Here is a 13,302-nt window from a genome sequence, read left to right as displayed (position 1 = left end):
TTTATTTATTAAGGCCACCTGAATTTAAGATTGGTCAAAAAAATATAACTTTGTTTTCAATTACAATTAGAAATATGACTTAATCAATTTAGAAAGAGTAATTTAAGGTAAATATACTTCTCAATAATTCTATTAAGTACTACAAAATGGTAGGTGAGCCGTGACTCGTGTTGCTCAGTGGTTAGAGTGTAGCCCTGAGGATCAAAACCTTGTAGGTTTGATCCCTGGCTCTGGTCAAGGTAGTGCAGGATGCAACCAATTGAAGTGTCTCTCTCATATGGATGTTTCTCTCTCTCTCCTCCCTTCTTTCCATTCTACTGTCTCTAAAAATCTATAGAAAAAATATCCTCAGATGAAGATTAAAAAAAAAAAAAAGGTCGAGCCCGGCTGGTGTGGCTCAGTGGTTGAGCATCGACCCATGTAACAAGAGGTCGATGGTTTGATTCCCGGTCAGGGCACTTGCCCATATTGCAGGCCTGATCTCCAGTCGGGGGCATGCAGGAGGCAGCAAACTGATGTTCTGTCTCATCGATGTTTCTCTGTCTCTCTCTCTCCCCCCCTTCCTCTCTCTCTAAAATCAATAAAGCAAAAAAAAAAAAAAAAGGTGGAAAATATCAAAGGATATTTTCTTTGTTAAATTTCAAGGGAAACTGAAAACATAATAATCACTAATGATTATTACTATACACAATAAATACAATGGAAATAATAAAGATGAGAAGTATTATAGTAATTCCTATGAATCTTTGTTCTGAACAATAAGCTAGCCAATGGCTAAATATCTCAGAACTGAGACAAAACCTTAGATAAAACACAAAGCACATCATAAACAAGAATCTAAATATCTGCAATGAAAATTTACCTTACTTAAATGCTTCAAAGAGAAAAAAAAACCCTCGCTTTTTACCATGTGAATTTAGGGAGACTTACTCTTTGTATCACTTAGATGAGGATATAAACAGTATCTTAAACTATTCTAATTGTTTAAGAAAGTAAATACAAATCAATGGAAATTACAATACCTCCCAATTCACTTGTGCGCATGTTGCAGATCTGCATGTCACTTGAGGGGGTTTGCACTGATCTGGTGGTCCAGGGGCTGTAGTAATATCACATTTTTCTGAAAATGGTCCAAACTAGAAAAATAAATGTAAGCAGCATTTCCATTTTTCACCTACTGAGTGCATAGCTCTCCATAAAAATTCACAGATAATTTAGTGCATAATTCTTGTCCTTCAAGACTAATTGGTCATGGAAGTGAATATATGGGGTATTTTCAAGTTTTATTTATTATACTTTCTTTTCCTGTCCCTGATTCCTTCATGAACTGTATTTGTAAGAAGGGCACAGCATTAGAAAATTAGGTAGGTGGAATCAGTCAGAAAAAATTATGTGAGGAGTGAAGAAATGGATACCAATTAAAAGCGTGAGAGATGGTAGGCATAAATTCTATCTTAAAATTTACAATAACTGTATAAGGGTCTAAAAAGTATATTCTTTGAAAATATAGAAAGCAGGTATTTACTTAAGATGATTTAGACAAATTATTTCAAATCAAAAAATACAGATTAAAGATACTAGTATAAAGGCTGTAATCCCAATGTACTGCAGCCCTGTAGGGTTGACAAGATAATGACTAATGTACAAATTGCCAATAGAATATATAAATTTGACATGTAAGAAATTTAAAAATAAGGTTACAGATATAAATGCTGAACTCAGTTGGAGAACATAAAATATAGTACAGTTCACTAAAACCCTAAATAAAGGGGAAGAAAGAAGCTTAGTTTAATTTTGTGAAATTTCAATTACAGAATAGTTCAAAGAAATTATTCAAAGTGTTACTCAATTGAGGTAAGAAATCACTGCTTTGACCTTAGAGAACCTGCTTTAATGCAGAGAGATGAGAGGATGTCATAGTTGAGTGGAGTCTAGCAAACCTAAGCCTGAGGCTTATGTCTACCATTTCTTAGTTTCTGTGAATGGGCACGATATTTAATTTCTCTGACTAATGAACCTATTTTGTCCATTTTATGAACTTGTACAGATATTTAGACAATATTTTTAAAAATCCACACAAAACCAGAAATGCTAAAAACGTAAAGTTCTTTTCCTTAGGCAAAAAAAAAAAAAAATTCACAATTAGTTGCTAATGGAAAATAACTGCTGCATATAGCAGTCTCAAAAAACAAATATTTCACCTTATCTTGTTTCTACTCTTAAATTTACTAATAAGGAAACCCTATTAGCACTACCTGAAAGGTAAATTTTAGCCCAGTTCAAGTCTAAAGTGTCACAAATTTTAAATGGGATTTGAAAATACAGAGGTTCTAGAATAATTAAGTAATGGTATGTACTGGCCTCAGTATAGGCTTAAAATTGTAAATTGTGAAATATGGAGTCACAAACAAGGGGTTTAATTATATATATTACATGAACCAACACTGTGATTATTAATTCAGTCATCACGGTCTTCCTACCCCCATTTTGTTAGCTGCGTGCAGTCTGAAGCTATACGTCTTTCCAGGAAGAAGGTTGCTCACTGTACATTCAACTTCAGAACCTTGGTAAACTTCTCTGGGTTCATCTTTTTCTACAGGAGACATTTCCACACTATAGCAGGAAATGGGAGATCCACCATCAACCGGTGGGGGTCCTAAAGGTGGAAAGATTTGTGCAACTTAACGAGAGGAATATATTTAGTATTAACTTAATTATAATTTATTACCAAAATGAAAATTACCCCATCGTAATTGTATTTCTTTTGCTTTGGGTCTACCCTGTAATCTGGGAGGGAGGCATGGGCCAGGAGGCACAGCTGGAGTCTGCACAAGTAAAGTTTCAGATACCTGCCAAAACAAAAGCAAAAACAAAACAAAAATGCTCCAAACTAAATAGTCAGATTGCTTTTGTTAAAGAAAAATAACACAAAGATTATACCAAATTTGAAACTGTACTTGACTATCAACTGAAAATAAAGTTTTAAATAAAATCAAAACTAATAAAAGCAAGTCATTAAAACTCAAATTTTACATAGATAAATAAAGACACTACGAATACCATATACAAAGTTACAAAAAAAATAAAAAAATAAAAACTCTTCTTTTTCTTCTTTCCATAAACAAAAAAACAAAAAAAACCCCATACCTAATGGACATTATTTTTAATCCTGTCCAAATGGATCCACAAATCTCTTATAAGGAAGGATTTTTTAACATTCTGTAAATAGTATGTGCCATGTTTTCAGGAGGTTTAGACTATTTTGGCTACTTTAATGTATACTGTATTTTTAACCTATTGAATTCATTTATTTCCAAAAGCTCTTTTCTTCTTCCTTTCCACCTAAAAATAATTTTAAAATCAGGTAAGTTTTTCCAAGTATTTGTCATCTTTCCAGGTGTTTGGTATTACTGTTAACTTCTATGATATTTTTTTTTAAAAAGTCTCTTAGTTTTAAAAGACATTTTCTTAAAAACATTGACACAAACCCAGTGGCATGCAGGAGGCGGCCAATTGATATTCTCTCTCATCAATGTTTCTATCTCTCCCTCTCTCCTTCCCTCTTTCTCTCAAATCAATAAAGAAAAAATATTTTTAAAAACTAGCCTTTTTTGGGGGCGGGGGGGGGGAAGGAGGTAGTGGTTACTTTTTTTTTTTTTTTTTTTAATCCAGGAAGATTTTCTTATTAGATAAAATGAAGGAATTAGATCCCAAGCCTGTTGGGCAGGACTTGACTCAGTTTCAGAATACTTGCATTTTCAACAATTCATGTTTAAAAGCATTTTTATTGTATTAAATTACATTTGAAAAATAATAACAATTATGAATGCTCCAAGAAACCATTCTTAGTTAAATTCCTTAAAAAGAAAAAAAAATCACTCCCATTCAAAAACATACTTCTCCAGCCCTGGCCAGAGTGGCTAAATTGGGTGAGCGTCATCCCATGCACAAGAAAGCTGTGGGTTTGATTCCCAGTCAGGGCACAAACTTAGGTTGTGGGTTTGATCACTAGTCCAGGCACATATGGGAGGCAACTGAGCAATGTATCTCTCTCACACTGATCAATTAAACAAACAAACAAATAAAAAAACCATACTTCTCCAGAACATTACATATGTCTCATATATAGTCAATAGCACATTTTAAGTTCATTTGGTTATTGGGTCTCTAGTAACAAAAATAAGTACCAACTTTTCTGAAATAAGTATTCTAATATTTATTTAGTAAATATTAAGTAGTAAATGACATTTTATGGTTTGTCCTGATACACATAATTTATGGAGCAGTAAATGAGTTTACAGTTATTTTATTTCTATTTTTTAGGTATGGCTATTGAACAACATACTAAAATATATCTTTATAAAATTTTCTGCAACGTTTTCATATATTTGTTTTTCCAAAGTTACACAACAAACAGAAAGTAGACATTCACTGAATATAGACTATGCACTAAGTACTATTATTAGAATATTCTGGTCACTGTAAATACTAACCACCTGGGTCACAGAAATTACTTTTATACATGTGTAAATATATTTTAATATTTGAAGTGGCATCTGGTCATCTCATCTTATTTGACCAAACTTGAAAAAAAAATCTCTATATAAATAAATATTACCGCACTCTGTCCTCCATCACTGATGCAGTAAACTCGTAAACGATAGAAACAGCCTGGGCTCAGTCGATCACAAAGATGTTCCCTAGTAGCTCCACTGTATATCATATCCCATTTGTTTCCTGTAAGGTGAAGAATTATGTTCAATCAGCTCCAAGGTAATGTTTAACATTTTGGTATCATGGACACGGCAGGTATCCTAGCTTCACTAAATAAGTGTTTATGTAATTTGTCAGAAACAATTTAAGCTTGTTTAGAGTTTCCTGGAAATGATTTAATTTTCTTTATGTGTGTAGCTTCCTAGACAAATTTTGCATGGCTTTGTTGAAGGGAAATATCTCTGTAACTCTGTACAGACTTTGGCTTAGATTGATAATTTGCTTTTAATTAAGCATTTAAAATGTGTTTACTGGTCCAGTAATAACATTATAACACACAAAGAGTAGAAAGAACCACCCAATACCACAGGAAGTTTAGTCTTAATTAAAAGACATCCTTATTTTTTTGTAGGCAATAGGTCATTTCAAAAAATAAAGGCTGTTAAATGTGTCATTCAAGAATAAAGTTCACTAGGCATAAAATTCATTACTACAACTAGTATAATGGCCCTGGCTGGTGTTTCTCAGTGGTTAGAGCGTTGGCCTGTACACTGAAGGGTTTCAGGTTCAATTACAGGTTAAGGGCATGTATCTGTGTTGCAGGTTTGATCCCCAGTGCCTGGGTAGAAGGCAAAACCAATTGATGTCTCTCTCTCACATGGATGTCCCCCACCCCAACCTTCTACTCTCTCTAAAAAACAATAGAAAAAAGATCCTCGGGTAAGAACAGCAACAAAAAGAACTAGTATAATGTACATTAAGATAAATTTTCTCTGATACATCTGGGTATAAGTCTAAACTAATTTTAGAAGAGTTTAGGTATACTGGACCTAAGCAATGCAAAAAAAACACAAAACATATATATATATATATTTATATATGTGAAAATGTAAATGTGATAATATTAGGGTATAGCAGTCTTACATTTGATCTGCTATATTTCTGGAGATTACAACTTACAGTGGGTTGTAACAGGCAAAATCCTAACTGCTACAAACAAAGGAAAAAAAATCAAGAGGAAAGAAAAGCAATAATATAAAATGTGAAGTCATGGGGGGCGGGAAGAGATAAACCACAGAACTTATATGCATGTATGCATGACCAATGGCCATGGACAACTAAGCTGGGGACGGGGCGGGGGTGGGGTGGGGAGGGGGGTGCCAAAGGGGTAAAAAAGGTGAAATATCTGTAACAAAAAAATAAATAAAAAATTAAAAAACAAAAAAAAGTGAAGTCATGAAGAACAGAAGCAGACTGACTGGTATAAATCTATTATTTTTTAATAGTTATTCTTACCATTAGAACCTTCTGCCATCTCCACTACATATTTACTGATGGCTGCCCCTCCATTGTCTTTTGGTGGGTCTATCCAAAGAAACAAAAGTGGTATTAGGCAAAGTACATGCAGTTTAAAATGACAGAAAATCCTAATAAACATAATACCAAATCTAGGATTGCTTAAAAAAAAAATCACCTGCAATTCTTTTTTTATTAGTATCAGCATCTCATTAATCTACTGTTTTTGCATTAAGTAGTATATAAGCACATGCTCAATAAATGTTTGTTTTAAATGAGTAATTTTTATTTCTCCTGAGAGCCAGGATGACCAGGCGACATTAATTACAAGTTCAGCAATCTTTGATTTCACACAGTGGTGCCCCTGCTAATAGTCCTACAGTGGATTCCAGGTTCTTCCTGTATCAAATCTGAACTTAGTATGTGTGAATACATAGCTGTCTATAAAAAACACCCTCAAACAACGACTCTCACATTTCCTATTAAACTTGCTCGGGCTAACATATATACTTAAGTATCTTTAAAATTATCTTAATATTCAAATCATTTTAACCAAATATAAAAATAACGATGTACAAATATGCATAAAATCTTACCCCAAGTTACTTTAAAACTGTGTGAATGTATCTTTCCTTTAACTGAAGGCTTTACAGGTACTCCTGGTTTATCAGGGCATGTAGTGAATTCTACTATTTCACTTGGATTACTTTTACCTTCTGAGTTGTAAGCAATAACCTATGATGAGAACACAAAAACATTAAATAATTAATGTTTAACACCCAATGATATTGGCTTAATGAACAAAGTAATGAAAGACAGACAGGCTCAATCAAATGATAAAGTTTTCACACTGTGATAATGCCATCAGGCTTATTTATGTGAAAATTGATGGTCTTTTATAGGACTCAGCATATATGAAGAGTTTTCGGTCCAGGGAATACAAGTTTAAGTCTAACATTCTGATACTAAACAAGAGTCATCACGGGAAGAAGATATAACCTGATGATACTTGAGGAGCATTAGGCTTGTTTTACTTATCCTTTCCATATTCTTCAAGGGTTTAACAAGATGTCCACAAATTCTTTAAATATCTTTTCCTCAAAAGACAAAGGCTACTTCCTCTTCCTTTTGAATTGTCCTTAATGGCTTACTTCTAACAAATCAAATGTAGAAAACATGATGGTGTGTGTAGTTTCCTTATGGAGCAGCTTATGTGTTGAAGAACTGGGAGGAACTGAAGGCTCCTGGCAACAACCACTTGAGTGAACTTGGAAGCAAGTCTTCCAGCCCCAGTCAAACCTTCAGATAACTGCAACCCCAGCTCACATCCTGACAGCAATCTCATAGGGACCCTGTATCAGAAACACCCAGCGAAGCTGGTCCTAAATTCCTGACTCACAGAAACTGTGAAATAATAAGTGTTCATTTTTTCAAGTTACTAAGTTGTACAGCAATAGATAGATATAACTCATATCTAGGTATTATTATATTTGACTTTAGCAATTTAATTATACTTATATTTTGATCTATCTCTTCTACTGAACTTAAAGCTCTCAAGTCCAGTATCAAACTGGATATGACTTTCTTTTCCAAATGTGCTCCATCTCTGTTCTTCCCCATTAGTTAAATGTACTACCATCTATCTACTTAAGTCAAAAATCTAGGAGAATCTTTGATTCTTCCTTCCCTAAACCTACATATCAAATCTAGAGTAGTTCCCTCCCCCTATTCTGTAATTTCACTTTCCAAAGTTTCAGTGACCTGTGGTCAACTGCAGTCTGAAAATATTAAATGGAAAATTCCAGAAATAAACAATTCCTAAGTTTTAAGTTGTGCACTGTTGTGAGTAGCATGATGAAATCTTGTGCTGTTCTGTTGCAGCCTGCCCAGGACATGAATTATCCCTTTGTCCAGTGCATCCACAATGCATATATTGCCCCACCTGTTCAGTCACTTAGTAGCCCTCTTGGTTACTGGGGCGGGGAAGAGAGAGAGAGGAGAGAGAGAAGGAGAGAGGGATGGGGGAAAGAGGGAGAGAGACCACACATGCCTAATAGCACATTTATATAACTTTTATTACAGTATATTAACATTGTTCTATTTTATTATTATTGTTGTTAATCACTTACTGTGCCTAATTTATAAGTTAAACTTCATCATAGGTATGTATAGGAAAAAACAAAGTACATATAGGGTTTAGTACTATATGCAGTTTCAGGTATTCACTGGGGGGGTGGTGGTCTTGGAATGTATCTCCCACAGATAAGGGGGGGGGGACTACTGTATCAGTAAATACTGTCAACTCTATCTCTACTTCTGTTTTCTACTACTACCACCACCTTAGTCAATGCCTCCTTTATCCTATCTTTTCTGAATGACTACAGTATATCACTAACTAGTTTCCCAGCTTCCATTCCTTCTCTCAACCTCATCATCTATTTTCTATACTTCAGCCAGTGGGACTTTATCACTTCTCAGTTTAGAACCCATTATGGCTTCTCATCTTAGAGAAAAAAATCTAGATTCCTTATCACGGCCTATGAGATTTCATCCAACTAACTCCACTTTAGGGTCTTTGTACTAGCAATTATTTCCCTTGCCTGGAATGTTCTTTCAGATTTCAACATGTTACCTCCTTCTTGCTATTCATATATGTTTAAATGTCATTTCTGAGAAGACTTCCTTGACTATCCAAGTAATTGTCATATCACCCTATTTTAGTAAGATTATCACGATCTGATATTTGTTTGCTTGTTAATCGTCTATTCCCTCCACTAGAATATTAGCTATTTTGGCCACTGTTGTATTCCTAGTTTTTAGAACAGTGCTCATCATAGAGTAGATGCTCAATAATCACTGAATGACTCATAGATAGGGACCACTATGATATGCCATAACACTACAGAAGAGGATCTAAATAAATCTGATACCCCAAATAACTCATGCAACCCATGAGAACTCAGCAAAACTTTATCTAATAGTTCAATTTTCCTCAGGCTTCCTCAGTCTTCCCACATAGCATTCAGATGGATTTTCAGGATGTTGCTTCACTCTGCTGCTATACAAATTAGACTACAAAGGAGATCAAAACACTTTCCAATATGGTACAGAGTGTCTACTAAAACCTAGTAACTAGAGAAAACTTTAAAAATAAGAATAGGCCCTGGATGGTGTGGCTCAGTTGGATAGAGTGTCATCCTGTACAGACAAAGGTGGCATGTTCAATCCCTGATCAGGGTACATACATACCCAGGCTGTGGGTGTGTGGGGAAGGCAAACTGGTCAATGTTTTACTCCCCCCCGCCCCCTTTCCTCTCTCTCTAAAATCAATCAGAACATATCCTTGAGTGAGGATTAAAAAAAGAACAGTTTCCCTAAAAAAAACCAATAAAGATTCAATAATTATGTTTTTAGCCCTGGCCGGTTTGGCTCAGCGGTTGGAGTGTTGGCCTGCGGTACAGAGAGACCCGGGTTCGGTTCCCGCTAAGGGCATGTACCTCGGTTGCAGTTTGTCCCCGGCCCTGGTTGGTTGTGCGGGTGGCAGCCACTCGATGTGTCCCTTTCACGTCGATGTTTCTCTCTCTCTCTCTCTCTCTCTCTCTCTCTCTCTCTCTCTCTCTCTCTCTCCCTCTCTCTCCCTCCCACTCTATCTGAACAAAAAATGTCCTCGGGTGAGAATAAAAAAAACAAAAAACAATTATGTTTTTAAAGCTATATAATATTTCAGCATTGGCTCCTTTTACTTCAGTTAGCCATAAAGGTATAAAGCTACAAGGTTATCTTCCCTCATCCCAATTTTACAAAAAATCAAAACATTCATTTAATGCTCACCACAAAGGGAGCACGGCGCTAGAAATTCTAGGTGTGGTGCACTCCTTACTTTTATTAGATTTGTTATGCAAACGACAGGCAATATGCGCATCAAAAGAATTAGGCAAGAGAGGAAAGAATACTATGGTTTAAAATGGTCCAGAAATACTTTGCAAAGGCACATGGAAGTGATATAGGGTCTTCAGGGGCAACAGCAGTGAAAGGGGAAGCTTGGGTAAGAGAGAGAACAGAAAACCCTGAGTATGAGAACAGAAGTGAACAGTTAATAGAGAGCTCTGCTCAGGAAAAAATGAGTAATCAATCTGGTGAGGTAGCCTGTTCACATAAGGAATAAAAAGCAGTATCTTTAAAAAACTGAATTGGTCTGAATAAAAAGAACTATGTCAAACTAAAGAAATTGTTTTTTCAGAGAGAAAGCTGTTTGAGAAAGGTTAAGTTAGGTATAAAATAGAACTTGGATTAGAAGGTAGGAGAATAGTCTGAGAGCAATGCAGAACAGGTTTGGAGATACAGTATTCTTCAGGACAGAAATGACAGCAAAGGAGAAAGAAAGGCAGTCAAGATGAGAAAAAGGAAGAAAACATGACTATGTACTGTCATAGATGCTGACATATAAGTGAATTTCAAGGATGAAAGATAAGAGAAGTTAATAGATCCAGATACTGTTTTGATTTCTCCCCATTGATGAAAAGACCTCAAAAAACAGGTAACAAGTTGAAATGAAAGTATCTAAAGGCTCTCAGCCCTTTAACGGTAAGAAGCCTTGTTACTTAAAAAGTCATTTTTCAGGAATTTCAGGAAACAAGTCATCAGCTTTTTAGTGGCTCAGAATCACAGGGACTGGCCACTAGCCTCTGAAGCCTTTAATTCTTCCTTCTTCTTAATATGTGGACACCAGGTCTCGGCCCAGCTTCCAGTGAATCATTTGATGAAATTAGCCTTATTTGCTTTATTTTACTATATGATTTTAAGAAATGACTGCTTTCTTATGCTTTAAATTTTTGTTTCATCCTTTAAATTCTTTCATTGTTCCAATTTTGTTTTAGTATTTAAGTGTCCTAGGATTGTCCTTAGTGTCAAATCTAGAACTCTGGCATTTGGAAAACTTGGTCATATTAGAATTTTATTTTATGTAATTCACATCCTTATTATTTTTAAAAACAATAACATACTATTTAGTCATTACTTCCTTACTATATTCTTACTGCTTTTGCTTAGATTTCTAATATTTCTTTAGAGTGTTAAGATTTTATTTCAATGTTTCCTTGAAAGGGTAGTCTGCAATGTCAAGCTAGAAAAGGAAGACAGACATAGCAGTAAGATTTAATGATTTAAAATCCTCTCAGCTGGTACCCAGTACATGATAGATTCAAAATAAATATCTGGGCTTCTAGACAATTTCATACATTTCTCTTCATCATTTTCTCTTTCCTATATATATTTTTTCTCCTCTAGAGCAGTGGCTCTCAAATTTCAGTAAACATCAGGATCATTTGAAGGGCTTGCTAAGACACAGATTGCTAGGCTTTAACCCCTGAATTTCCAACAGAATAAATCTAGGGTGGGGCCAGTGAATTTCTAACAATTCCCAGGTGATGCTGATAGAATGTTCTGATGATCACACTTTTGAGAACTACCGTTCTAGATCTCAGATTTGTATACCCTGAGAGTGACTGCTCCAGTGAACATTTTAAAATATAAATTGGTGATTTGTTTATAGTGGATCAGAAAGGAATTTAATTCCTGCTTGTGTGTATCCATTTTTGTCCCTATGTGGCAATAACACCATGCTGTTACACGGTAGCAGAAAGATAAGAATTTAAAAAATTTTACTAAATTATAGAGACACTGACAACTTCCTCAGAAGAGCTGCTTATAATGATAATCATTATTGAAGCAAAAATACAATCCAACATCATCATAAGAGGAAAACTGTAATAAATGTATATACTCAGGTATTTTATAATTCTTATAAATATGAAAATTAATGAGAAATTAAAATAACCCAATGTTATCGGAACTTTCGAAAATGAAGCTAATATATAAAGCAAAGTATAACAAATGTAATTATGCACTACATAATCAAATTTCCCATTATCATTAAAATGTTCTTTTTAAGGTTTTTAAGGAGTAATAAATTTATCTTTGTTCTTTAAAAATTAAAACAATTTATAGTGGCTTCTATCATTTACTTGAAACGATTTGATTAAACAAGCACTGTAGGAAAATTCAAATGTGGAGTTTATCAACTAATGAGTAAATATCCTGGTATATTTTTGGGGAAACTTCTGCACAAAAATGTAGGCTGGCTTATATTAACTGATACGTTAATTAATTCAAGCACCATCTGCCAAGAAATAGCAATGTATATCATGGACCAAGTCAGAGCTATATATCTTGGAAGGGATGCTAGGAAAGATGGAGAATTTCAGGGTTCTCCATAGCTGAAGAATTTTTCAAAGCTTGCTATTATTTCAAGTGAGCAAGAATAATATGTAGGGTCTCTATGCTTCAAGCAACCAAGAATAACATGCAGTCTTCTCTGCCTTTCTCCCAAAATAATTCAGTCCAAAACCAACAGATATACTAAACAAGGCAAGTATTTGTGCTGGTGGACAAGGGTAGATTGAGTGAAGCATCTGCTTAGTAGGAACTCAAGCACCCTTTATAGGAAAGGGTATAAGGGAAAGGAGAAGAGTTTGATCCAATAAGTAAATATATTGAACATAACTGGGGGAATCTTTCTCACTGACAATGAAGGGAGTCAGAAACAAGGAAAGGGAGAAAACCAGAATTAACCTGTGGTGCTGGATTAAAACAAAATATTTGATATGAACTCATGATTAAAACACACACACACACACACACACACACGCACGCACGCACGCACACACACACACACAGTCCCCAGCTCTGTCCACTGAGAGGGTGCCCAGAAGTAGTAAACCCTTATTGCAATAAGTATAATGCCAGATTGCCAGATCTTGGCTTCTAAATACCATTGTCCACCAAAAGGACCTAGGTACTTTGAGAAATAGCCCATTCTAAGGTTAAAGAAGGGAAAGTAAGAGACTGGAATACCATGTGCCAGAAAGGAAGGGCTCAAAGAATCATGGGGGGGGGGGGGGCATGTCAAAAGGATTCTGAAGCCAGATTGAAGGGGCTCCCAAATCTGAGACAATTTGAAAGTCCTATCTGATAACCACAGCAACAAAATCTAACCCACTCAATACAAAGCAATCCGTAAGTTCATACCGATATAAATAAATGAAAAGAGAAAGCTTTTCCTTATAATGACAACTAATAAATGTAGAAGGAATGATAAAATTTTTAAAAAATCACCACTTGGTAACAATTAATCATAGTAATGACTCAGGTAGGAATTATCAATGGGTGTTAAAACTAGTGGGTAAAAGTCTGATGAGGAACAAGATGTTCACATAGTATTTACAAAATACTTAT

The 13,302-nt window shown here is 35.0% G+C and overlaps 1 protein-coding gene across 6 annotated transcripts in view; it reads right to left on the bottom strand.

The window, feature by feature from the left end:
- FNDC3A (fibronectin type III domain containing 3A) overlaps positions 1 to 13,302 on the bottom strand; it is a 241,095-nt gene that overhangs the window by 31,787 nt on the left and 196,006 nt on the right. For all 6 annotated transcript variants that reach the window (XM_036249591.1, XM_036249592.1, XM_036249593.1 and 3 more), the window contains 6 exons: positions 6,606 to 6,744; positions 6,010 to 6,078; positions 4,619 to 4,737; positions 2,744 to 2,849; positions 2,481 to 2,656; positions 1,023 to 1,136 (listed from right to left, as the gene is read on the bottom strand). In XM_036249591.1, the coding sequence (XP_036105484.1) occupies positions 1,023 to 1,136; positions 2,481 to 2,656; positions 2,744 to 2,849; positions 4,619 to 4,737; positions 6,010 to 6,078; positions 6,606 to 6,744 (723 nt within the window). The remainder of the gene's footprint in view (positions 1 to 1,022; positions 1,137 to 2,480; positions 2,657 to 2,743; positions 2,850 to 4,618; positions 4,738 to 6,009; positions 6,079 to 6,605; positions 6,745 to 13,302) is intronic.

The sequence above is a fragment of the Molossus molossus genome, unplaced genomic scaffold (assembly GCF_014108415.1).
Source record: "Molossus molossus isolate mMolMol1 unplaced genomic scaffold, mMolMol1.p scaffold_m16_p_9, whole genome shotgun sequence".
NCBI classification, from domain to species: Eukaryota; Metazoa; Chordata; class Mammalia; order Chiroptera; family Molossidae; genus Molossus; species Molossus molossus.
Note: the sequence above shows the minus strand (reverse complement) of the source record. Positions and strands in the feature narration are given on the sequence as shown.